General features: G+C 37.4%; 1 protein-coding gene across 6 annotated transcripts in view; it reads left to right on the top strand.

Moving 5' to 3' along the window:
* NEK11 (NIMA related kinase 11) overlaps nt 1-27,622 on the top strand; it is a 100,063-nt gene that overhangs the window by 7,660 nt on the left and 64,781 nt on the right. For 4 of the 6 annotated variants that reach the window (XM_072853855.1, XM_072853857.1, XM_072853856.1 and 1 more), the window contains exons 3-6: nt 14,744-14,909; nt 20,049-20,167; nt 26,557-26,621; nt 27,131-27,257. In XM_072853855.1, the coding sequence (XP_072709956.1) occupies nt 14,744-14,909; nt 20,049-20,167; nt 26,557-26,621; nt 27,131-27,257 (477 nt within the window). The remainder of the gene's footprint in view (nt 1-14,743; nt 14,910-20,048; nt 20,168-26,556; nt 26,622-27,130; nt 27,258-27,622) is intronic. The other 2 variants (XM_072853859.1, XM_072853860.1) reach the window with 2 other exon arrangements.

Raw genomic sequence — 27,622 nt, 5'->3', positions numbered from 1 at the left:
TAACTTGTATTTTTTGTAAATTGTATTTTCTGCTAATTTTTTATGTTCATGGTCCTGTGTGATTGCTATAATTTTGCCTTCTTTTTTATTAGATGACTCTGAAAACCTTTTTCATTTTAATTTTCATTCCACCCTGTCTCAACTAGAAAATTATGTACTGCTGTAAACAGCTGTCAGTTACAGACATAACTAAAGAAGCCAGGAAAATCCCTAGTCATACAACACATCTTCTTGTGTCGATGAACTCCTTCGGAAAATAATAGTTGCAAGTCATTGTATATTCTTAAATATACTTTCATAGGTTCTGCTCACATTTAAGTTTACTGAGCAATGGCTTCTCTGCTTGCATTGCTTGTGTTTTATGTTTTTCCAAGGTATATTATCCACAGTGGAGAGGGAGAAAACCAAACCAGTGATTAGTATTCTGGAGTGAGATGGTGCCACCATGGGGTTATTTCAGACTGGCTGTTAGACTTAAGGATCGCACTTACCTCATTCTGAGATATCTACTTTGTGCAGACATGGGATGAATAACTTTTCCGAGTTTCATAATAATTTTCTAAAAAGAAAAGTGCAAGCTCTTGATTTTAGATTTATGGCTAGGGAAGGTGACTTTTGTCTTCTGTGTCTGTGTAGAAAGTTATGCTGTCTGCTGTACATCTTCTACAAGAGCTTTTGATCCTGTTGGATGATTCTCACAGAGTATGACAGAGGGTTAAATATCTCAAAGATAGAAGTTCCTGCAACTTATGTGAAAGCAGGCAGCAGAGTAGAGAACAAAATTAATGTCCTCATAAAGAGAAAGGCCAGAACCTGGGAGACTCTTCACTATGAAAGAAGTTTCTCATGTACTAGGCAATCCACACAGGAGAGAGAGCATCAATTTCCCCCAGTCTTGGAAGAAACTATGGTCAGAATTTATATCATCTTAGACGCGAAAGTCAGTTAAACGCAAGAGATGGACGAAAGCAAGCCTCTTAGTTCCAGTTTACAGAGGATGGCTTTGTTGGTGTATTATTTGATGTTTTCCCTGTTAGATATTTGCAAATCTTCTTGTTTTGAGCCAGGTACTGTACATTCACTAAAACTGAGATCGAATTGCTTAATGTTGACACTGTCTTTCCATTCTAGTGATCTCTAAAATGAGCTCTGGCAAATGTTTATTTCAAATTGCAAACTGATTTAGCTAATATGTGACTGGAGTCCAAATAAGGATTGGATGCTCCTGCAAGTATTTGCTGTGTTTTTTAATCTTTTCCAGGGTTTGAACTGAATTTAGGCACGATAGATGGGAATGCACATCACTAGTTGCCCATTGGTGGAGTTTCACTAATTTTTAGAGGCTCTGAGTTTGGCTTTTTTATTAAGAAAAAATGGTAGTTTTAATTTGGGTAAAAACTACTTCTTATGTGGTTTTGTTCACTTTCCTCTTTTTCTTTACAAAAGTTGCATTGGTAATGAAATTGGACCTAAGTGTCATTTTTTTTTTTCTTTACATCTGTATAATTTAATGTTACTAGCAAAGGATAAACAGTGCTACTCAGTCACTTTTCTGGACCCGTGTATGCCCACCATGGAATACTGTCTGTTAAGAATGACTCTTTGCATGCATTTAGCACCTTTACCATTCTAGGACCTGAAAACACTTTTCAGAGCTGTGAAGTATTTTTATCCAGTTTGCAAATGGGCAATAAACAGGGAGGTTAAACAGTTTGCCTGTGTTCATGTAGCAAGGCTGTGGAAAATAACTGGGCCACTACTTGAGAAATCATTCCTTCATATCTTAATCTTGCTAACTATTAGCAGAACTCTTAGTTACACTGTAGATGCTTGATCCTCATCTAGCGCCTAATATCATGGGGGTCAGTTCTATAGTTTGGAAACAAGCTGTTCTGTGCATGGCAGGAAGGAAGCCTAGTTTCCTGTAGACTTGCATCCTCTGTTCCCTTAACCTACCACAAGAAGCCCTACTTTTTCACCACACATGTTGTGACAACATTCCTTTTTCTGGAATGTCTCCCGTTTTCTTTTACTTCCTCTAATCATAGCTCCAGCTTCTCCCTTCCCTCTTGTATCCCTCCAATATTTGTATTTTCCTTCTGTATTCCCTAAGTAGTGGTTGCAAGAGAGGCAGGTCAAGCCATGGTGGTCCCTGAGCTCGTGCACAGGTGAGATGAATGGTATACATACACTGGCCATTTGGCAGCTCAAACAACGTGTAACTTTTGAGACAGGGGCCACTAAAGCTCTTGCACTTCCTACTTAGACCATTAAATAAAGTCATTTTAACATCTGTGAAATTGCCACCCTTCTGACAGATTTGGTTGAAACTGGACGGTAACTCCCTAAGTTGAATAGTGACTGCTAGACAGACAATTTTTCCTTGGTAGGCAAGACTACTAAACGTAGGACAATTGGAAAAATTTGGAAATGCTGGTGGGACAACTGCACTATGAATTCTTCTGCAACTTTCCAGTGTACTTGGTATTTAATATCTACCTTCAGTTCTTTGCTAACATATAGTATGTAAATTCTTTGATGCTTATTAGATCTTATTTGATAGGAAATTCAAGTCACACCCATGTGTGAATACAATGCCAATTTTGTTGGCAAAGTATCAGCAGCTCAGTAGTTATCAAGCCAGTACTGTATTATAAAACTCTACCATCTCAATGATCTGCTCAAATGCAATCTCTAATTACAAAGAGAAGGAAGGCATTTCAATATTGTGTCTAGGAAACAGTTTATATGCATTTTTGTAAATGAAGGGTCAGTATAGCTTTTAATTTACTGGTACGTTCAGAGAAAATTTACTTAAATTTACAAATGACCTCCAAAATGCAGGATGTCTGCAGTTGTTTGTTTGGGTTTTTTTCCCAGATTCTTGACTTGCATATGATTTTGCAAAAGTCTATCTCAATTTTTGAGGAGTTTGCTTTTGTTTCTGGACGTCATGGACCTAGACCTACCCAAAATAATTAGATAACTTAGTTCATATAAAGAAAGTAGCAGGATTGTACCAGCATTTTTACAGCAAACAGTAATATCCCTGCAGTCACTTCTATACCAGTCCCCCTGAGTAGCTTATCGGTTAATTATAACAGGTAATTATGGTTAAAAACGAAGTCTTTTATAGCAGAGATTTACATTCAGCAGTAGTCTTGAAGGACAGTGCTATCACTTCTAGATAATGAATGTCCTAATCAATCGTGCCAAGTGAAGCTCTGGGTTAAGTTTCACTAATTCATAACCATGCATGGGCAAGCAGCTGAAGTACACAGTAGGCATTAGGGACTTCTAGTTCATAAATATTCACAAGGTACTTATATGTCCCCGTGGTGGAAAGCACACGCTGAGAAGCGCCAAACTCCCTGGACTGCTCCTGTGTGTGGTAATTGTGGGGTGTCAGCTCAACTTCTGCGTCTGACTTGCATTATACCATTAATCCAGACTCATGCTATGATTCCTTGGAAACTGTGCACTTAGCTGAATAATTTAGCAGATGACTTTCAATTATTTATGACTTCTTATAACAAATGAAATAAAATCTAAAGGTGGAAGAGTTTTGTAACTTAGGAATATCCAAGCGACAACCAGCAGATTGCTGTATCGTTATATCCCTGTGTTTGCTGCCTGTTTGCTTCTCCGAAGGTATACCAAGGGAATGGTCATTTGATATTGGGTTGACTAAAACAGTAAGAAATGACTCCCTGCCAGTTGTCATGTGTGTGTTTGTCTAATCGTGCTGTTTTCCTTTTTTCTTCTCCCTCATTTAAAAATAAAACCTAGAAATTAAAACTAGAATCCATCAGGTCACTTTAGATTTGTGAACAGATACTCATGATCTCCTTGGAAACTGAACAAAGGCGCATTTCCTACAGGACCTTCCTGATTGCTGCTTATTTTTAAATAAGCTTTTCTTAGTGAACCATCTTTTGCTCGGTTCAGTCAAGTGTGCCTTTGCTTCTTCATGTAAGGCTCAGGCTACTGTGTACCAGCTAAGCTGCGATCACTACTAAGATGGACAGTCATTCTTGGCCCCAAATAAGAGATAATAAGAACATTGACAGAGAGGTCTCGCTGATTTAGCTAGAGCGGTTTAAGAAGTTAACCTTCACGAGCTTTCCACTCGAATGGCTGAGCGTGACTTTCATATTCTGTGATCAATGCTACAGGAGTCATGACCAAGTGTCAAAGTCCTTGCTGAAACCTCTGTAACAGTGGCTGATGCTCTTGTGCCTTAGTTTAAGAGTACACCTGCAAATGGAGGTTGCCAGAGAGTGAAACCGTCAATGTTTCATTTCAGTTTTGGTAGGCAGTTGCAGCTATGGCTACAGTTGTTTCAGTGCAGGTTCAGAGACCAGTGTGATAACCATGGACTCATTCAAAGCAGTTCTCACTGGACACTGTGTGGGAAGGTGCTTTAGTGTCTACTTCCCCCATCTCTGTCAGTGCCCAGCTTTTCCTGCAGCCCAGCATGGCATTGAAGGGCTCCTCACCAGCCTTTGGCACATGGAGTTAAGGAGCTGCAGACCTCCCTTGCAGCGGGAATGGGACAGTGCTGAAGTACAGAAGATGGAGTTACAGGTTAGATCCTGCTACAGCTCTGCATTCCTCTCTCCAGTAAAGCTATGCTTATATGCAGCTACCACAAAGCTATGGAAACAAACACACACATGCATCTTCACAGAGGGATGCTCTGCTAAAATTCGTAGAACAACAGAATGGACGATTACAACACATGGGAATGCAAGAAATGGACCATCTCACCCTGGAACAATATATTTAGAGCTCAGTGTATGAAAGTTTGGAGAGTCCCTGTGCTGGGTAGTCTCTAGTGGGGGCTGCAGGGTAGCTTGGCATTGGAGCGCAAATGTGAGATTTTACACTGCCCATGTTGGTGATGGATTTGGCAATGTAAAGCTACAGCCATGCTGCAGGCCTTTGCACAAGCAATTCCTTTGTTAAAATTTCTAGTTCCCTCATTTTACAAAAATGCAAAGCCTGATATTCTGTGGGTTCTTTGAAATCAAAGGGTGAGTACTTGGAACATCTTGGGACCTTTTGTTCAGCTGGTGTAACATAGGTGCCTGTGAAAATTCTCTGCAGCAATATCTGATACAACTTTTACATCTGCTCAGTCATCTTTTTGAGCTTTGGTGGTAATGTTAATGGTTTTTCTTTTTTTCTTTCTTTTTTTTTTTTAGCCCTCTCCTTTTAGTATACTTTGACTAAGTAGCCCACTTTTTCATTTTCAGCAGGATTTGTCCATTTGACTGGGGTGCATTCTAACTAGGTCTTTAATTTATGTGAGTGGGAGGCAGAGTTCCTTAAAGAAAATACTACTTGGGTTTACTCTAAACCTTATCCCCCACAGAGCTGAGCTCCTGGGAGCTCAGTGCTGCAGCACCCACCACGTTGTGATCTTGTGTGCAAGCAGTGAGTGGTGCTGATGGGTTAAGTTCATCATTTTTTCAAAATGTTTACAAGCATCATTTTCAACATTGAGCAGAGAATTGTTTTTAAGGCATACTTGGTAAATTACTGGTTCTTTGAGGTGCATGGCAGAGACAGAATTTAATGATTTTGTAATTAAGCAAATGCCTTGAGATCACTTCTGTCTCATTCATTTTGTTGAAACTGATGTTTAGTTTTTATGCATTTGTAAGCTAGCTCTACAAGAAAATGGAGAGGTACAGTATTATTACTTTAGGTTGAACTGTGACCAGCTGCCTCAAAGATGTGGTATGTTTTTGCAATATTTGACTATGCCTGTCTACTGTATCTTGTTGCAGTTTACTCTTGTTGGCAAGGTGTTTTCTCTTAAGTCTGCGTCAAGGATGTTGTCATTCCTTTCATGCGGAAGAGCCTCTGGCTCTTTGTTGCATTCAGTACATTGTAATGAGAAAACTGCTGCAGTGAGTGGAATAAATTCTGGATTTGCTGGACAGTCAGTGATATTTTTCCTTCTTTTTTTCTGTTTTTTTGGTTGTGCTCATGTGACACATTAGTAAACATAATTCCTAGTTCACTGTTTCTCTTACATGCATGGTGTACCCTTTGTGTGTTCTAAAATAACTTTTCAATGTTGCTAGGTAGTTGCTTCATTTTTGAATTGCACATGTTTCACAGATTTTTAAGACCACAGTATCATACTCGGGAAAGCTAGAAAGTATTAAAAGATTTTTATCTAACAAAAGATGTTATACACAATTAATTTCCTCAGCATTGCTTGATTCCCTCTGCCTTTGATTGCAAACTATTTAGTAATATGCTTTTGTAAAGCTATAAACTGTCCTTTTATCTCTTTCTCCCCCTGCCCCCCCCCTTTTTTTGGTACCATAGATAATTCAATGCATATCAGAAATAAACATTGAAGGACATGCCTGCTGGAAAGAGACATGTAGGAAGAGTGAGTTTTCTCATTAAAGTTGCAGTAATTAGTATTTAAATTACTTATGGGAATTAATTCTACTGAAGGGACAATACTGTTGACATTAATATCCTTGCAACATTGAAAGGAACACAATTCTGCTTACAAATATATTTACATTCAGGAAAGGACCAATTAAATTTTACATGAGGAAATGTTTTAGTTGAATTTCTATGGAATGCATTCTTATAGCAATTATTAGTGTGTTTGGTTTCCCTTTGCAACTTCCTGTTCTTCAAAAATGTCTGTTTTCTGTAAACTGATTCATATAGATCAGGTGATACGAGGGTCTTTCTTCAAAATTTCTAATTGAAACTAATTTAAAAATTTAAACTAATTCCCATACAAGGAGAATTCTTTTTGGCAGATGCTGTAGCCCAAGGCTGCAAGTTGAAGAAATGTAACATGGCAATTGTGAGATGTTTAATCATATTACAATGCTTGAAAACAAAATGCTGCATCCAAGCTTTAGGTCTCTAACGGTATCTCCTTTTTCTAAAAGGGAACATTAATTAGCAGAGAGCAGTTAACAGTGAAATGTATTGAGTATGTGTAGTGAAATCTCAATGGAGAAATACCTGGCTTAGATGATTTGATGTTTGATGGAATTAAGTCTTCAAAGATACGGAGAATAAACAAATTATTTAGTCCTTGTCTCATTTCTCTCTCAAATTCCATTTAGGTTAGTGGCAGCATGACATTTAATTACATTCTTAAACAAGACTAGGCTGTAGAAAAAAGGATGAATGAACAGTAGATGGTGATAATGCAACATGTAGAGATAAAGTATTGCTAAAAAAAAGTACATTCACAGGTACTTAGTCTGTACCCCATAATAATTTTTAATAATTTTCCTGAGTAGACACAAATTTCTTCAGTTCAATCACAGTCTATTAGTATTTGATTTAGAGCTGAAATGTGTGAATAGACTATAAATGTAATTACAATTTTTTTTCATATCTGTCAAAGAAAAAAATTCTAGCTTTAAAAAACATGGTTTTAGAGGAAAATTCTTCCTTTATTAATCAATGTCCACTTTTGTTTTGTAATTTTTAATCAATGTAGATGACAACCCAAAATGTCCCAAAGAATTATTCAAAATAAATACATTTGAATATCTAAATAAATAATGTTAATGGGTGCTTTTGTGCAGTAGTAATACAGCTTGTTCAGTTCTGTGGAGGATAACACAAGTACTCTGCTTTGCTTTATAATTATTGATTTTTTTTTTCCAACGTTGGCACATATGGTTGACCAAAAATAATTTGAAGTATGCCCCTTTGTATACATGAGATTTTGCTCAGTACAGAAGAAAGTGATATAAGCTGTATTCGTTAAAGCTAATTTATTTCAACAGTGTTCTCTTTCATGATCTTGTCCCAGAAAATACATTCTCATTTCTTTGGGATACGAATTAGGAACTGTTAATTTTCAAATAACCATAAACTGTTTACATCATGAGCTGAACTGTTCAGTGTTAGTGCATATGTTAGAGCATTTGAAAATTAGGCATCTCGAAAAATGTTTCTAGGTGCTATAATTGTGACTTGCTGATGGAAATGAAAAGTGAATCATCCATTTCACTTGTAAATTTATGAAATCTCATCACCATTCAAAGATATTTAAGTACTGTTAAATTCTTTAAAGTGCTTATTCAGAAAATGAAATTATATTTAATCCATCTGCGGATATTACAGTGCTCATATAGCGATTGAATTCTTAGTGGTTAACTCTGGGATTATCACAGAATCATAGAATCATTTAGGTTGGAAAAAACCTTTAAGATCATCGAGTCCATCCATTAAGCTAACACCGCCCAGTCCACCACTAAACCATGACCCTAAGCACCACAAGGACAGGTCTTTGAAAGACCTCCAGGGGTGGTGCCTCAACCACTTCCCTGGGCAGCCGCTTCCAATGCTTGACAAGCCTTTTGGTGAAGAAATTTTGACCAATAACCCATCTAAACCTCCTCTGGCGCAACTTGAAGCCGTTTCCTCTCATCCTATCACCTGTTTCTTGGGAGAAGAGACCAATCCCCACCTCTCTACAACCTCCTTTCAGGGAGTTGTAGAGAGCGGGAAGGTCTCCCCTCAGCCTCCTTTTCTCCAGGCTAAACAACCCCAGTTCCCTCAGCCACTCCTCATCAGACTTGTGCTCCAGACCCTTCACCAGCTTCGTTGCCCTTCTCTGGACACACTCCAGCCCCTCAATGTCTGTCTTCTAGTGAGGGGCCCAAAACTGAACACAGCATTCGAGGTGCGGCCTCACCAGTGCCGAGTGCAGGGGGACAATCACTTCCCTAGTCCTGCTGGCCACACTGTTTCTGATACAAGCCAGGATGCTGTTGGCCTTCTTGGCCACCTGGGCACACTGCTGGCTCATATTCAGCTGTCTGTCAACCAACACCCCGAGGTCCTTTTCTGCCAGGCAGCTTTCCAGCCACTCTTCCCCAAGCCTGTAGCGTTGCATGGGGTTGCTGTGACCCAAGTGCAGGACCCAGCAGTTGGCCTGGTTGAACCTCATACAATTGACCTCAGCCCATCGGTCCAGCCTGTCCAAGTCCCTCTGCAGAGCCTTCCTACCCTCAAGCAGATCGACATTCCTGCCCAACTTGGTGTTGTCTGCAAAAAGTAGTTCTTGATGTTTATGAATGTTCGTGAACAGCACGAATAGGCTATTTTGGAGGACAGTAAAAAACAATCATTGGTGATTTTTATGACTTTACTAATAAATCAGTAGTGTTCATAGGAATGACAAAAGAAGCCTAGCATTTGGTTTAAGGAATTGTGGAGCCATACTTAGGTTTGAAATGGGTTTATGGCTTGAGTAATAAATCAGTAACAGCCATGGGAATGATAAAAGGAGCCCAACATTTGATTTAAGAAGTTGTGTAGTAATACTTAGGTTTGAAATGTTTTGGCTAATAAGTAAACATATATATGAAAGTAGGAACAGCGAACAGCACTCATTGTTTGTTTTCATTTGAAGTGTGGTAATCTTCTTGATTTTCCCACAGAAATCAAGTGCTCTTAATTTACTGTGAGTGTTTCTTTCCTTAACTAAAACCAAGTATTCATTCTAGGTAGGACTGATTTGTGTATGCTGACTTTTTGCATTTCATGATCTCACCAGCTCCTTCTTTCCCTAACAGATGAATTAATGTCTTTAAATTATCTGAGCATGCAGATACTGGTCCTCCAAATATAATGGATAAAATGTAAAGAATGATTCTTTTAATGTTTGATACTAAGCTGTAAACAGCAGGAAAGCCAGCCACTGGCACCAGGCAGAGAAATCTGGTAAGATTATTAGGAACAGGATAGCTGTATGTATGATGGGTAAGGATTAGACGAAAATTACAATGGAACTAGAAGACCAGCCTAAGTGAGGGAAGTAGATTCCAGGCAATAGGCTGCCATATAAAATCAGTAAAGTATCTTAACAGCAAATAAAAACTGGATGTGCGAATGTGCAAACGTGAGAGGTCTGAAAGGAAACGTGAGGGAGCTGTAATGCCTGGCAAGGTACTTTACGTGAGAAGTACCTCATGTGCACAGTGGAATGTCAAATCAAAGGGAATCTGTAATATCTGGATGTAAACTGTACAGAAAGGACAGTTAAAGTTGGGGACAGGCAGGACTATATATAAAAAATTAGATTCCAGTAACATATTTTCAGTGTGGAAGCTATCAACAGAAATCTAAAATGATGATTTTAGAACTATGCTGTTGCCTGTAGCGTGCAAATCTTATCAACTGTACGATATTCTAGAAAGCAACTGACTGTGAGAAGCAGTAATGATGGGGGACTTCATCTTGTCTGTATGCAGATGGTGTCCTTGTTACTGAATTTCCCAAACAGTTTTAGTACGGTAGAAGCTGTTGTGCAGACAGGACTTGTACATGAGGGTTGTTGCCTGTCGATCATTTTGGCCCCCATTTGCAGTATGATACCTTCTCCGTTTGCCATTTGATAAATAGAATTTGAGACATCATTAATTAGACAGGCACTCATTTTAGTGTTTATGACCAATTTCAGATCCAGTTGCAGACGAGGTGATACATTTTTACAGAGCTGCTGGTGGTCCTTGTACTCAGGAGTTACCAGGGTGAAGAGGTAGTCCTACAAAGGTCAGAGTGGATAGAAATACAATACACAGTTATGGGTTATGCCACAACTCTCCATATTGAATTCAGGATGACTTGGAAATATAAACTATATGGAATGATAAATTCCCAGCTTTGCACACTGATTACCTGCTAGCAGGTCTTGCTAATGTCAGGCTGCAATTAACTGAACAACTGCCTGTGTAAAATGAAAATTGTATTTAATTAAAACCTTCAAATTTTGATCACATATTCCTAGAGCACACCCTCTCTGTGGTATTTTGACCTATTTATTCTTGACATTGAAAGAGTTATATTTCTTTTACTTCATTATCAGCAAGCAAATGTACCTAGTCAATAATTCATGTTGCAGTTTACTCAGTAAAGGGAGTGCATTTTGAGAAAGGCTGTCTTCTTTCAAGAATTGTATCTGATCCAATAAATCAAATTATATAATAATAAAGTATGTCATCAATGTAAACAAATACCAGATGGGTTGTAAAACGTTTAATTTTAGATCAGTGCAAATAGACTGAGATAAACACTGCTGTGGCATATTGTCAGTCAGTAGTAAAGCTCAGAAAGGATTCCCACTGGGTGTCCGTATCCTGGAGGATTCCACCTTTGTGCTTGTTTTTCTCTTGTTTTAAGTCTTGCTCTATTTATCCCCATTTGCTCCACATTATTGCACTTACAGACGCGGTGTGCTGGCCTGGCTGTGTTTCAAAGTGTGACAATGCAAGCCAGCAAGGTTTTGCTGACGAAAGCCGGGGTTCCTGGGGAGGTCTGTGAGCCTGTCGAAGCGCGGGCACTGCGGTGCAGGGCAGCTGCTTCTGTATTGTGGGGAGTGGGCTTATCTCTCATGTTATTTTCCCTCCCTGGGGGGATGAATGCTGTTACCTGTACCAGACCCAGCTTCCTCCAGGATGGATGTAAATAGTGACAGCTGGTGCTTTTTACTCTTAAGATGTGAATGCATTCACTACAAGACTCTTTCAGTTGTGGTCAGTTCAAGATGAAGTTCAAAGTGTCTTTGCGCTATTAAATTGCAAGGCTAGCGTTTTTTTCCGCACAGTTAAAATCTTTTGTTCTGTATTTAAGTTTAAGATATCTGCTAGCACTTCTGTAACAAAGTTTTCTAGTTGTGTGTTCACTGACATTTTATCTTACCTTTAGGGACATGGTTTAGTGGTGGACTTGGCAGTGTTAGGTTTGCAGTTGGAGTCGATCTTAAAGGTCTTTTCCAACCTAAATGATTCTATGATTCTATTATCTGCTTATGTGTCTGTATTCTAAATTAAGTGGAATTTATAATAATAAATACATTTAAATTAGTTTATCTCTTTTAGCATTATATCAAAAGGGGTAGTTTTAAGTATTGTATTTGAAGGGCATCCACATTTTAGTGTTTTTACCTGTTTTTCTGTATGTGCCACCTAAATCTATGATTTCTTAGTTCATGCAAATAGTTTTGGACCTTTTAAATCCTGCTTAATACTTGAGCCTAAGTGGCAGAAAATATAGGAGCAGGTTTTATGAAAAAATTCGACTTTCAGATGGACCTGTATACTCCAGATGGAGTCTTGACAAAATCTTAGGAGAGTCTATTATTCCCAATATCCATAATAAACATTCATGTCACATGCTTCAAAAGGTTTGTTTAAAATACTTTGTGTTACCTAACTATATGTTTCTTAACTGTTCAATGCATGCAGATTTTCAGCAGATGATACACAAGTACAATGGCTGAATTATGAGCAGTGATAACTTTTTATTATAATCCAACCTTAAAATGCAGGTTGGATCATATAAACAGAAAGACTATCTCCTTCGAAGTGTAGAGCTGTGTTCTCTTGATAGAGGGGAAATGCAGTCAGGATTGTTTAGCTAAGAAAAGTCTGTTCTTTTCTTATGATTACTAACCTTTTTTCTTTTTTTGATAGGCAAAAAGACTATCAGCTTATGGATCTATCAGCCTATTTGGCATCACCAGGGATGCCAAATTTGAGTTATCTTAGGAGTCCTGTAGATCACAGAAAGTGCTCGTTTTAGCTGCCTGTTAGGACAGAAGTTACTTGTGTAAATAATGAAATGGGGTAGAGTAAATTTAAGTGCCCTTTAAGTGCTTTACATATTGAGAAGTACAGTTAATTTACATAGATGACATTCTGACTGAAGACTTTTAGCTTCATTGTTTTTCTTCTAAAGTTATCAGAAAAGAACCACTTTAGATCTGGAGACTATTCTTCATTTTCTCTGTGAGACTTCTGAGACCCTGACATAACTTCTTTGTCAATACTTAATCAACGTAGAGTTTTTTAAATTTGCATTTTTAATTTTTAAGCGCATTTACTAAAGTAGATGTCAAGAGTTTTGCAGAAAGTATAAAGTCTGGTTGTCATCTTAAACTCAGTAAAATCAAACCTTATCTACATGCAGAAACAGTACACGCATATACCAGTGGCATGCAGATATGCTTAATCTTGATTGCATCATAAAAGTTTTCTTTCTAGATGCAAATGACTTCCAGTTCTGGATATGAATTAGCATTGTGTTGCAGAAAACCAATGCCTTATTTACAAAAGTACATTTCCTGATTTCTTCTTCTGGGAATGAATTTTAATAAGAAAAACACCTGTCTTGTTTTCTGACAGCTGATGACAGCATCAAAATCACTGAGGGACTAAGATGACAAGCTATCCCTACACATCAACACATCAGGCTTTTATTGCTGTCTTGGGTATACAAAAAACTTATATTAAGTGGTGTTTAACAAGGACTCATTCTGTTTGACAGTTCTGTGACATGATCTATATGAAGGAAGGAATAATGTCCCTATGTTAACTGAAGATGAGAAGATTGCAGTAGGTATTAACTGTCTGTGTAGTATGAAGCTCGTCTGTAGAGATGCAGACAAATCAAACGGCATTTTTTTCATCACACTGCCAGATGGGGATTAGGCAAGTTTATGTAAAAATTCACTTAGTCAGAAACTGATGGTTGAGATTTAGGAAGACATTTTCTTATGAAGAAATACAGCTTTTATTCCTTAGATCAAGTGAATGACTGTGGTTTTATTGCTGTCATGTTTAACTACTGTGACTTTACAACCATGCAGTATTGAATGGGAAATTACTAAAAGCACTGTGAAGACATCCCTTCAGTGTGGAACTTACCTTCCTTGTATTCAAAAGTTATTGGAAATTCATCACTTTGTTTCAGTAAAATACCATGATATTCTCTAACAGTCTCAAACTGTTCCTTCAGACGTAGACCAATGACCCGTTCTTCAGTGGCTGGTAAAGTAGATGGAATGGCATACCTTTTGTGTGATGTATGCCTTTTATAACCGTTTCATCAGGAAGATCCCAGCAAAATATGCTTCCTCGTAGTGCCCTGCACTAACGGTTTTTTTCCAGGCAAGTTGACAGTAAACTCCCCAACTCCAGGTACCCTATAGAGCTAAGTCTGAACAATTTCTCCTATGGCATGTTCACATGTTGAAGTTGAAGAATACAAAAAATCCATAAATTTTTTTCAGCTTCAGGGGGTTTAGGGCCTCCCAAAACAAATGTTAAACACTGAAATTTAAAGTTATTTGAAACAGTAGAATTAGGTTTCAGCCACAGATCCAGATTTGCACTTTCCACTTAGGTGTTCAGGTGAAGGGCAGGCTGATCTTTAGAAAAAAAATAAGCATCCTGATTTTATCACCAGAAAAACAGTCAGAGAAATACTACCCTCTGTATGACTCTTCTCATGCCTCCATGGAGAGACTTTGGCAGAAGCAGCAAAACCAGTTTCTTGCTACTTCTTATTTCATGTATGAATCTTGAGCATGTGCTCTGAGTGGGTTTGAAATCACTTAGATTTGATTTTTTATTTATGTTTATTATTACGCACTAATCCATAGCACTGAAAACATGTCATGAAGAAAACAGTGCAGTAGGGAGTTAGTGGGAAAAATACTTCAAAATAGTATTTGAAAAATGTTGCTTAATCGCTATTGTGACTAGCATATTTATTTGCATTTTAATGCATTCTCTTTGTTTACCCATATTTGCCTCATCATTTAATGTTGCCAAATACTTGGTTAATGTTGTTATTTTGCATTTAAAGAAATTATGATGGGTTTTTGACCATTATGTGATTTTCTATTTTTCTATTTTTATTAATATAAAGATTTCTTCTTTTCCTCTAGAAAGGTTCTAAAGGAAATCTCTGTTGGAGACCTAAAGCCTAATGAAACAGTTGAAGCAAATCTGGAAGCACAACTACTCTCCAAATTAGACCATCCAGCCATTGTAAAATTTTATGCAAGCTTTGTGGAGCGAGATAGTTTCTGCATTATCACTGAATACTGCGAGGTGAGACTTGTAGATTACTTTGAAGAAATCTGACAGAATGTGTATGTTAAAATAGGGTCTTAAAAGAAATCTAGCTCAGTTTTCTTTAATGTTTTAGTTTGAATTTTACTCTTATTTCTTACTTGTGGTATCACCTGCTACTTGTTAAGCATATTTAAAATACGCAATGTTACCTGCTCACATGAGACTCATAGCTCATAGACAAACAAACCAGAGAAGAGGAAATTTTAAACACAAGTTCATTTCATTCACTATAATCAGTATTACAAGAAAGACTTAAACGCAGACACATACCAGATCTGTGGGTGAACTCAGAAAGGTTTTACCACATATGTACTACTGACAGGTAAGAGAGGATGAAACTGGGAGTACAGGGGCACAGTATGACATCTGATGTAAATGAGGAAGGGAAAACTTGCTTGTGATTTGGAAGTGATTACAAGAAGCTCAAGCCTGATCATATGGATGATGAGTTTGGTAGCAGCATTTGCTTTATGAAGTGGAGAATAGTGTGAGTCAAAGACCAGAGTTTAGAGGATACAAAAAATATGAAAGCAGGATATACTACAGTATAGCTACCAGGTTTTTTTACTTCAGCATTTAGTTTAAAAACATATTGATGAAATCTGTCTTAAGGCTTTAAAAAAAGAATTTATACATATTTAAGCCAGCTTTTTAAGAGTTTATATAAAACAAGTGCCTACTTTCTATTAACTAGAGATGTGCTGTTTTAAAAAGTATAATCTGTTATACATACAGTGATCTTTTTATGAAACTGTGAAGCAGAATTTTCAGTTGTGCTCTGCTAGATATTTGAAATGCTTTGGAAACTAATGACCTTGGACTACTGGGTTACCTGTACACCAATCAGACTTGTATTAACTAAGAACATTTCTTCAAGCGTTCAGCTTTGGTGTGAATAATTAAAGCAGTACCATTCCTGCCAGTCACTGCTTCCTTAGAAGCTTTCTTTGATGACAGTTAAATGCCTATTTGTTGCTGGGATTTTTAAAAATTAAATCTGAAGTGTTCAATTCTGTTGTGCAATCTGAGTTTTTGTTCACATATTATTTTAACACCTATGCAGAAGCTCTTTGCGTCATTCCCTGAATGTCTGACAGCTGGGGCTTGATGGAAATTTGGTATTGCCAACTCTCTGTGGAAATCCAGAGCTCAGAACTGAAGGATTATTCTAACTGCCCAGATATTTCCATGCACTAAGATTCATTTTCTCTCTACCCGTGGTAGAAAGCGGCCCAACATCAGACCAGTTAAAGCTACAGGAATAAATGAGCCTCTTTCAGCAGCATTATAGAGCAGGACTAGTGGCTTGGGTCCACTGCTTTTTTCTTTTTTTGTCTTTTTTTTTTTTAAATCTGGAATAAAGTTATAGATTAATAAAAAAGAGCATAATAGCAATCACCATAGTAATCACAAGCTGCTGCAGCACCCCTTGGAAATTTTTTTTATTCAGGCAATGTAAACTACCCTGCATGAAAACATTTCAGTGCGGAGTTACCCTAGGATCCAGGATCCATGTAGTCAAACACATGAGAATGTATTAGAGCAAGGCAAATGAAGGAGGAGGAAATGGATGCGTTGGCTATGCAGCTGAATCTTTTCAGTTTTGAGTCTGCTAGGTCAGGCCAGAATGACAGTGGGTCCACTAGGATGTGCTTCTGACTCCTTCCGAAAAGGATGTACTGTGTAGTATCATTGCATTTAAGCAATTACGATGTATTTAATTGAATGTTCAGACAAGGAAAGTACAAAGCAAGTTTTCGTATAATGCTATAAAGTTTCTTTTCTATTTTATTGGGAGTATTTCCAGAAGGTATACTTTTGTATTTACTTATCCATAACCTGCCTTTGTATGTGGTGGGATTTGGATCTTTTTACCTAAAAGATGCCTGTTTAAAGCACTGATAAATTGAGAATGAGAAAAATGTATTGCTACCTGATCCTTGTTTGGAAGTCTAGTACATTCAGTTTATCATGCATAGAATAATTACCAGATTGGCAGTAATTGGTACTCTTGGGCAGACTCAAAATAAAGAATAAAAATTAAGCTGGCATGGAAACAGAACTACCCTCTGAACCTTACTCTGCTCCAAAGTACTGTGACTGATTCATTAGGCAGAGTACTTTGTTCATTCTTGCATAAGTAGCATAGAGTGAGCCTCCAGTGCAGCTGCCCCGTGCTCTACCTGTCCTGTGAACAAAAGAGAACATCAGTCTCCATTGCTCAGCTGACATCTTTTATTATAACTGAATTCACTCAAAATTATAGAAAAGAAGTATATGTGTTCTGTTTTGATCTTCTTTTTGAGCTTCTTTGGCAGTTTTCCTGACTCAAAATCTTACAGGCAATATAGACATTGTCAGATAAGTCAGATTTCAAACAAAAATGCCTTCATGAACCCTTGAATTTAATTTTGTAACGTAAGTTGGACTTCAATAAAATATAGTTTTTACAAAGTAGTTACTTTAAAAGTTGCATCATTTTAATATATCATAAACCAGAACTAGTTGTACTTTCCCCCAGACAATTATTTCTGTCTCTTCACTGTGGTCTCAGCTGTGATGTGAGTATACATATGCTAAGGAAATCTGAGCAAAAGGAATAACTAAAGCAATCAGCGCCTGTTCACATTATCAGCTCTAGATGCTAAGCTGTTTTAAATAAGTTACTGGTGTATTTGATACTCTTGACATTTAAATAGAAACTGCAGCTTGGAAACTCCCTATGTACTTAATTTGTTAAATTCCTTATAAACTTCATTATACTAACCTTCCAAAATGCAAAACTGGGTTAACAAACTTCTTCGGAGTTTCATGGCACCAGTATTTCAGCAAATCTTTTATGATGCATTTTTGTTTTCCTTTATTAGACACAAAATCAAAGTTAAATTAATTGTAGGACATTGAGTCTTCTCTGCTTGAAGGTAAAAATCCATACAGTTACTTGAGGGCACACGTAGTACTTTATTAAACTGCTTTTGTTCTCCTTAGACCTTTTGAAGGAAATGTCCCCCAACTTAAGAGAGTACCCACCAGCCTAACACTGTAGGTCCTACACTTCGTTTCTTTGCATTTTTCATGGCAACGTGTGATGGTGATACAGGACACATTGGGACGGGGAGAAACGGTGACTGGAGCCTGCTGCACTTCATCTGTCCTCACCTGGGTAGTACATAGTCCCTTGTGGCCAGTAGCCAGCTGACACACGTTTGAACAGCCCCTTAGTCTTGGGCTATTGCTACAGTTGGCTCTGGATGGTCTGGGGCAGCTGTCTGGAATAGGTGAGTCATTATTGTCGAGGTGTGTTGAGTAGGTTCAGACACAGCCCATCTGGTTGCCATGCAGCAGAGTACCCAGCAACGCTTTTTCTTTCCTTCCTCTGCTCTGCTGCAAGCAACCAGGGGGAAGCTGTTGAACATTTGGAGTTGCAAAGGGGAAGCAGCTGCCGAGAGCTTCAAGTTCCCAGAAGAGCTTCTCTCTGGGCTGCAGCAGGGAGGCAGATGGAGAGCTGAAGCCATAGTCCCTTCCCTAGGGAATGAGATGATTCAGACATTTCAATTAAAAAATTGCAGGACATTGTCAGGGAACACATTTTTCATATATGACAAAACATATTTTCTTTTTTTTAACACATTCACTCTTGAATGTTGTAACTTAGAACCTCAGGGACCACAGAAATTACTGTACATTCATGTCCAAGTACAGAACAGAAATGTATGGATCTTCAAGGACAGAACCTGCTTATTTTGTAGCAACAGTATGAAGCATGGTGGTGTTGGGAACAGAAAAACAAGAAATGCTGAAGAGATCATAAAATGTCGTGAGTCAGTGCAGAGAAGAGAAGGGCTGATGATGGGAAATGGTGGTACAGGTACAGTTGTACAGGTTAAACTATTTTCTCGTATATAGCACATAAAACTTCTGATTTTATGCAGAAAGTATAACATAAAAGTAATGATTTATGGAGAATAAGCTGTCCCGATGTAAGATACTTAGTCACTAGAGTACAATGAGACTCACAGTCCCTTTGCTCTGGCATTAGTTACCTCAACACAGTGCTTGCCACTAATGTGTATTCTTGTAGACAAAACCAATTTATTTTATAAACTGGATAAACAACCAGCTGACAACCATCTGTCTACTTTTTAGCAAAATGAATAGTTTTCGTATAAGTCTCCTCAAAAACCTCTTTCATCGTGCTGCTGTTCAACTGATTTTTCCAAATATCTGACTTACAGTTTTCAAGTAATCTTTTTCTGTATATATTTTATGGTTTATTTTCACTGCCTACTGTGTGTCATATTGCTCCATTTCTAGTGTTACTTTGAGATCAACTGTAGTTTTAATGAAGTATTTACAATAACACATGCTACAGATTCTTGAAGGTTTAATTCTGCTTTGTTTCTGGCAAATGTGAGTTCGGAAGAGGGACAAAGTATCACAATTAAAGAGACTGTATTTTAATTCTTAAAAGAACAGCATGGTTTCTTTGATGCTGACATAGGTATTTCAGCATAATAAATGAGAGTGTCTCTTGACTGTGCAATGTTTGAGTTAAGTGGAAATGCTTTTCCCGAATTTAGAAAACTTATTTGGACCCATTGGGGCAGTTCATTTTACTTGATTTAGGTGTCTACATATTATCCAGTCAATGTAGGCCCTCATCATCAACCTTTGCAGAGAAACAGCATTTCTACAACATGATCCATCTCTTCCTAGGGTATAGACAGCTAGATGGCAGAGATAATTGCACTATACAGGTGCCTGTTCCTTTGTGTTAACTATAAGGGGAGTTTGAGGTGACCAGCTCAGATATACATGTCTAAAGTTGGGTGACATGAAGTGAGAACAGTTGAAAACTTTGATGATAATGTGTAACACTAAAAGAAAAATGACCTGCTTTCCCTATGGAGCTCGACTGCTTGATCTCATTTTGATCCTTAGTTGTGTATGCTTTTGGTGCTGGGAGAGTTCAGAATTCATGTGCAAGCATTAATTTTACAGACTACGTGGTAAGGAGCCTGAAGGTCTAAGAAAGTGGAGTCCTGTACTTTGTTGAAGGACAAGACATTTTATAAACTTACTTTAAATGTACAAATATGTTGTGATATTTTTCAGGGTGGAGATCTAGACTTTAAAATTCAAGAGTACAAAGAATCTGGGAAGATATTCACCCAAAGACAAATAATAGACTGGTTTATACAGTTGTTATTCGGAGTCAACTATATGCATGACAGGTACAGTCATTTAATATGAGAGCATTTAGCTTGGGAGGGGAGTGAGTAGACTTACTGACTAGTAGCAGATATTCAAACAGAAATGAAACCGTATGAATTGTCTTGTGTTGGTATAAAGTCCTGTTCACCAAACTGCTGTAGTAGATGTTGTATACCTAAAGTGTAATTAATTATCTATCCTGCAAGAACATTGTGTATTATATATTTTAGCAGCGCAGTGGTAGATGTCTTTCAGCATTAGAAACACTTTTTCTAAGAGCCAAGTGAAAAATTTAGCACAACAGAAATAGTTCAATATTGTTAGAAGAAAATGGATTAAAAGGTTAAAACAGTCAGCTTTTTCAAGGGGAATCAACAAGGATGTCCTGCAGATATTTAATGTGAAGAATTCACTATATATGCCTGATATACTCCCACTAAAATGAGTGCAGTTACATACATGCATTCTTTGAAAACAGACATTACTTTTAACAGCACATCAAAAATTAACCTAAAAAATGACTGCAGGTCATCCAGGCAGTGATGTGTGGAGATCACACTTTGTTTGAGCAGCGGTAGATACAGATGAATACCTACCTGGTCATCTCCACGGGTGTAGTTCTTGCCTGCAATGTGACTTAGGCTGACTTCAGTGATCTAAACAGTTTCCTTGTTGCCAGTGTACTGGACAAGTGCATGAGCCCTGTCTGGTCCCCTTCCCACGTCATCCAATGCTGTCACTTTTGGGGTAGGTGGGACTATTTAGCATGGTATGAGGGAGACTGAGTGCTGTGCTAAGCCAGGAGCAAGAGGCCCAGCTTGCTGCCACCCTCACTGAGAGCTGGAGGAACAGCCGAGCAAGTGGGAATACAAGGCTCCTTTCCTAGCAGCTTTTCAGAAACAGTGAGCCAGTCAAAGTTAACCCAGCTCTCAGCATCTTCTCTTTTCCTCTGTCTCCTCCCTGTTGTTTTTGCCTATTGGCAGCTCTGAAATGTCACATTACTGAACAAGATAGAGAATCCTTTCTAAAGAGCATTGTAGCCCCAAAGTCCAAGATTTTTCATCCTGCCAAGTTGAACTATTTGGACTATTAGTCCTATTGAACTTTTAGAAATAAGAATGTCATTGCTGTAAGGACTGTCTTAGCAGAGGCTAAGGATGTTTGTCTGTAATCACCTGCATGTTTTGGGGAAATGAGCTAATCTGCCTATAATAATGGCCTAAATTATTAATACAGCCAGGGAGGAGATATTGTTTCTGTTTAAAGAATAGGTTACACCCAGAGTCTGGAGATAAGAATTCAGTTTTTTTCAAGCTGAATGTAAATTAGAATCCATAGTCTTCTATCCTGTGTGAGTACTCCGAAAACAAGATTACTATGCACTGGGTTGAAGGTGAAAACACCACATTGATGTAGCTGTTTCAAATATCTTTCACAGCAGGGCTTGGGCCAAATTTGGTTGCCTGAACTTGAGTTGCAACAGAGCAGTAGGTAGAGATAGTCACCTGTCACCAAGAACAACCATTTCTGAGTTGAGCTGAAGTTAAGTATGTGGGATAAGTTTGACCTAAACTGATAGATGCCTGATGAGTTTTTGCACCTACAGCCTCAGACTGTAGAGAGAAAAGGGCAGAGTGAATTGCTGTCCAGGATGCAAGAGCATTTTGGTTCCTAAATGCCAATTTATCTGGGGCTTGTACATCAAGTGTTGCCCCGACAGGCTGCAGTGATGGAGCACAACAGTGTGAGAAGAGAGCTCTCTTTGGATGCTGTGCTCTTCAGCATTCATCTCAGGCCAAAAGGACAGAGGGAAATGGAAATACAAATCCTGACCGTTTAACTAAACTAGCAGTTTGGGGTTTTTTTTTTCCCTTCTCGAACTTCAATTTAACAATTTATCATTAAAAGTTTTGATAATCTGGAAACTCCACTTTTGATGAAATCCTTTCTTTAATGTATGTGTTTAGAGGATGCATTGTGCAGACTAATGAAGAATAATAATAACATTGCAGTTGGACTAGATGATCATTGTAAGTCCCTTCCAACTGAACTATTCTATTCTGTTGTATAAGTTATTCTTTTTGTCTTTCATTTTCTGTATTTCCTCATGCCTCTTTTATTTCTTGTTTTCCCATACATCCCTTTTGTTTACTCTTCTCTCTATTTTTCTCATCTTCTACTTGTTCTCAAATACATCTTTAAAAAAAAAATCTTATAAATACACTTTCTTTGGTAAATGTGTATATTAAATTACTGGGTTTCCTGAAAAGTAGTTTAATTCTCCAGTGAAAGCAGCAATTTGATTTTCCAAACAGCATTTCATTTTCCCTCTTTGAATCATAGCTATTTAATAACACCTCTCCAGACACATACAAATGACTTGACAGTTTTATTTTTATTTGCATTTCCTGTATTGTATTGTGTGTTATTTGACTGTATGCACATTAGAAAATTTAATCTTTATCTCATTAGAGTCAAACAATAGCTTAAATGAAAAAGGTTAGGCTTAAAAGAATTTAAAACTACTTACTGAAATTAATCTGAATTACTGAAACATAATAACAGCCCTCTGTTTATGTATAGAGGAGTCATGCATGATTTCTTCTCTACTGATATGGAAAAAAGCTGTAATGTATGTTTGAACTACATCCTAATGCAAAGAAAACTTTTCCCTAGAATTAGAAGCTTGAAATGTTCATTACCTGTGGTTTGGACTTCCTCGTGCCATTCCTTAGAAAATCCAGCTGCTGTGAATGGGAGTTTTTATTCCAGAGCAGCAAAAATTACTGTTTCTGGTTTTAGGCATAGACTATTCACTTGGTTGTCTTTCTTGCACAGCTTTCATTGAATTTTTGCACTTTTTGAAAACTCTTACGCTGGAAACTTATTTTAAAACAGGACTTTTTCACTGCCTCAGATGGTTTTTCTTTTGCTGTGATAATAAAGATTGTATAGATTAGACATTCCTGTCTTTTACTTATGCTTCATAAATCCCAAAGGGGGCATGAATATCTTGTGTTCATTATGCTATCTACTGGCTATTTTGCATAATTAGAAGGATTTTTTAATTTTAGACTTGAAAGCTAAATTATGTAGAATTAAATAGATTCAGTCATCGTCTGTCATTGATATAACCAGAGAGAGAAGTAAAGGAGCGGCAACATAGTTCAGTGGTCTTACCTAGATAGAGACAGTTAGCATGAAACCATCATCTAGTCTCTCTGGCATACTTGTAGCCCAAAATTAATCCCACAGCAGTCAGGCAATGAGACCATTGATTCATTTAACCTCAATTTGAATAAAGCTGACCATTACGTTATCCATCACTTTGCTAATCTTTTTGAACAATATGCCAACACAGAGATTTTTATAAGGTTACCGCTTATGCAAACAAATCTATTGCTTTCAATCTACAGGATAGCAGGTTTTGCCCAAGTACTTTATCTGGATTTCACGTTGTCTTCCCTAGTACAGGCTTCAGATTTATCCAGAACCTCTTACTTCTCTAAATAGTTCTTTAGACAGAGGAAAGAGAAATTAATTGCTGAATATTTCACAGCAGTAAACTACTTCAGCTTCAATCAGCTTCACTTGCTGGTATGTTGCAGAGGAAGCGTTATTCAAGGAGGCTGCCCACTGCTCAGTGCTTCGTGCTGCTTTTTTATGACTATGAGACAGCAAGCGGGTACCCTATAGAACATAGGTATGGGTATATTTATTGCCCAAGTTTGAAACTGTCCTTAAGTGTTAATTTCTACCCAAAATATCAATAACCACTTTGGTGACTGTCAAGTTAGATTAAGTTTTGCCGGAGTCCAGTTAATTCATGTTACCTTTATAGGTCTGTCTTTTGCTACAACAAAAAGTCACACTCTTTCTTAAGCTAGATTTACAGTGCAGGCTCAATATTTATTTCTCACTACAATTAAAGTAGTTGTTTCAGTTAAGGTTTCAGCTTGTAACTTGTTTATCTTCTGACATATCCTGGCAGTATAAGGTGGCTTGCATTGAGAGACATAATGGGAAGTTCCAAAGAATCACCCCAAGTATTTCTTAGTCCTATTAATATATAAAAGCATCTTGTAATTATTGGTAATGCAAATAATTTGCATAACATTGTCATCAAGATATTGCAAGTTTATATTAGCATTACATTCTAATTCAAACTAATGGGACCCAAACATCTTCTCTTTATCACCTTTTCAAATAATATGCTGCTGAAAGCTTTCTGGATAGTTTTTATACATCAAGATACCTGCTATTCAAATCACAGATATCCAGGAAACTTTTAGGTTCAAAGAGTCCATGGTTATATTTCTACAAAGTAATAAATAAAAAAAAAGCTTAAAACCTAACAACACTCAACAACAATATGCAAGATAAATCTAACTCAGCAAAGTCTTTGCACTTCTTGCAAAGACTCTGTGTGATGAATGGTAAGGAAAGACTAAGAATCTAAATTAACAGAGCAAGATTTATAAAAAACTATGTGTATATATAGGCTTATGAAATAATAATGAATATCACCTTAGCTTAATTTCCTTACTGATGTAAATGTATGATGAGTGTACATGTATTGCTCAAGAAAGGTGCCAAATAGAGAACAAATTATTTATAAACATCAGTGGAGGCATACTGAATAAAACTTTCATTTTTCCCAGTGTGCAAACCTTTCTCTACAAGCATTACTTTCAGGATAAACACTGGAAAGATTGCCATAAGAAGCATAAATAACTATTTTCTTTATGCCCTATAAAAATAGAAATGTTTCCTTTTCATGCTCAGTTGTGCTGGTTTTGTCTGGGATAGAGTTAATTTTCTTTATAGTAGCTAGTATGGGGCTATGCTTTGGATTTGTGCTGAAAACAGTGTTGTTTCAGTTGTTGCTAAGTAGTGCTTATACTAAATCAAGGACTTTTCAGCTTCCCACGCTCTGCCAGGTGCACGAGAAGCTGGGAGGGGGCACAGCCAGGACAGCTGACCCCAACTGGCCAAAGGGCTATCCCATACCATATGGCGTCATGCTCAGCATGTAAAGCTGGGGAAGAAGAAGGAAGGGGGGACATTCAGAGTTATGGCATTTGTCTTCCATTGCTGGCTGGGGTTAAACCATGACATCAGTCTATGTGCATACTAAAACATCTTCTAGTAGTTACTATTCACATTTTTTTCCCATTTGTGAACTGAGTATATTGAATTTAATAATTTTTTTCTCTTCTTGCAAAAATTATTTTCAAATGAGCTGTGGACTAAATTGCTTATTGAAATTGTGCATTAGAATATGTATTTTCTAGTCTTAATATGGAAACTATTTTGGAAATAATTTCAGTATCTCAATGCATAAGACTTTAATAATTCAATAAAATTTGAGATAATACTTGAGGATTGCTCAATCTATTACTATATTTGTTTTCCCTGCCCACATCTCAAGAATCTTAGACCCTCTGTTCCTTTCTTTATCTGTTCTAAATGGCTGAACAACTACTGTATTTGTGTTAGCAAATACAGTTTATGTAGTCAGTATGTACCAAATGCTATTGTAACCTCCTCCTGAGCAGAGCTGCTAACTGTGTTATCAAGTCATAAGGAATTTAAAAATGGATGAGTTCTAGTTTAGTTGAGGTTGTAAGGAACCTTTTGGAAGAGTTATTAACAAGAATTAATTGAGAACATGTTTTGTATACTATAGAGATATTTTATTTTCCTAAGGGGATGCAGAATTACTGTCACACATTAAGATTTCAAGAAATTGAGAAGATGCTGTTTGTCCCCGCATGGTGTGTAGCTTATGATGTTGCTTCAGTCTTTGATGGAAAAATAAGTGTGTAAAAGCTAGTTGTTCTTTTTCTTTTCCTTTTGATCTCTGTCTTTGTAAAGTTCTTTTATCTTCCACACCATTACTGTAAAATTTTGAACCACTAGCCTAGTCTATAAACATATTTGTCTTTCAAGTAATACATTTTCTTTGAAAGAGAGTTTCCTTAGCTTTGAGAATCTCTTATTGCTGTTTTTCTCATCCCTTATTCTATTGTGAGACATCTCATTCTTCTGGCAGAAAATAAGATGTAATGCTTTTAAGGAGAGCCAGATAGGAAGACTTGCCTTTCTCCCTTCCTCTGCAGCTCATGTTAAGCCTGTATCTGTATTCTTAAGCTGGGATCCCTGGGTGCATTTTTGTTATCCTGGCTGCTTAGGCTCTCATCCTGCATGTGGGTGTCTGTGAATGCACCTCTGTGTTTATATGAAGCTCCTTAATGCCATCATCTGTGCATTGTCACTTACAGGGTTAGACTGTAGCAGTGGTGGGCTGGCCTTCCTAACAAGGAATGAAGATAAATACTTGAGATACTTGATAAGTGACTGTGAATACTTCAAGTTGGATGAGGTTGAATTTCCTTTTATATTCCAGGCGAATACTTCACAGAGATTTGAAAGCCAAGAATATATTCTTGAAAAATAATCTTCTTAAAATTGGTGAGATTTCCATACTTTTTAAAGATGTCTTTTATTATGACAGAACAGTCCAGCAGACATTTAGTCAATAAGGAGATTTAAATAAAGTCATATCTGATATAGCATTTTGATTTGTGGTCAAACATTTATTTGACAGTCAGACACAGGAATAAGGGCCCGGAGAAGCAATGAAATCTCCAGCCTTGAGGCTGCTCCAAGCTTGAGTGGACCTGGACCTGAGCAGCCTCATGTAACTTGGAAGTTGGCCTTGCTTTGAGCCAGGGGTTTGAATCAGATGACCTTGTGAGGCCTCTTCAAACTTACATCGTTCTATAGTTCTATGATTTTCTAGTGGTTTTATTTTGAAGAACTATAGAAAATTGTTTTTTCCATATTTTAAAATTCTGGCAGTTTTTTTGGATGTACAATCATTGTATTGTGTCTAACAATAAACCGAAAGAGTTTGTATGAATAGATACAGATTTATGGAATTTATATGAATAGATTATTGTTTCTGCTGTTACTTTTAGGGGACTTCGGAGTTTCTCGTCTTTTGATGGGTTCATGTGATCTAGCAACTACATTTACTGGGACACCATACTACATGAGTCCAGAGGCACTGAAGCACCAGGGATACAACACAAAATCTGACATTTGGTGAGTAGTCAGCATGCTATTTCAGTTGGATTAGGCATTTATTTTCTAGGTCAGCATTTGACTTTATTTAGGAACTACTTTTCTTTTAAAAATGTCTCCCTCTTGAGGTGCTCACACTTCTCCACTAAAATTATTCCAGGACATCTGTGTCATATGTTGCAATTGGAAGGTTTGCTCTTTGTGTTAAGAAGCATGTAGTTTACTATTATTCTGGGTTATCTGGGAGTTCAATTCAGGTCCAGTCTCTGCCATGACACAGGATGATTGTAGACAAAGTTCCAGTTTTGCTAGGAAGGGGAAAACTTTTTCTTTCTCATATTGAGAAAGAAGAATGGAAAGAAGCAACTTTCTGTGAAACTTCCAAG

The sequence above is a fragment of the Ciconia boyciana genome, chromosome 2 (assembly GCF_034638445.1).
Source record: "Ciconia boyciana chromosome 2, ASM3463844v1, whole genome shotgun sequence".
NCBI lineage: Eukaryota > Metazoa > Chordata > Aves > Ciconiiformes > Ciconiidae > Ciconia > Ciconia boyciana.
Note: the sequence above shows the minus strand (reverse complement) of the source record. Positions and strands in the feature narration are given on the sequence as shown.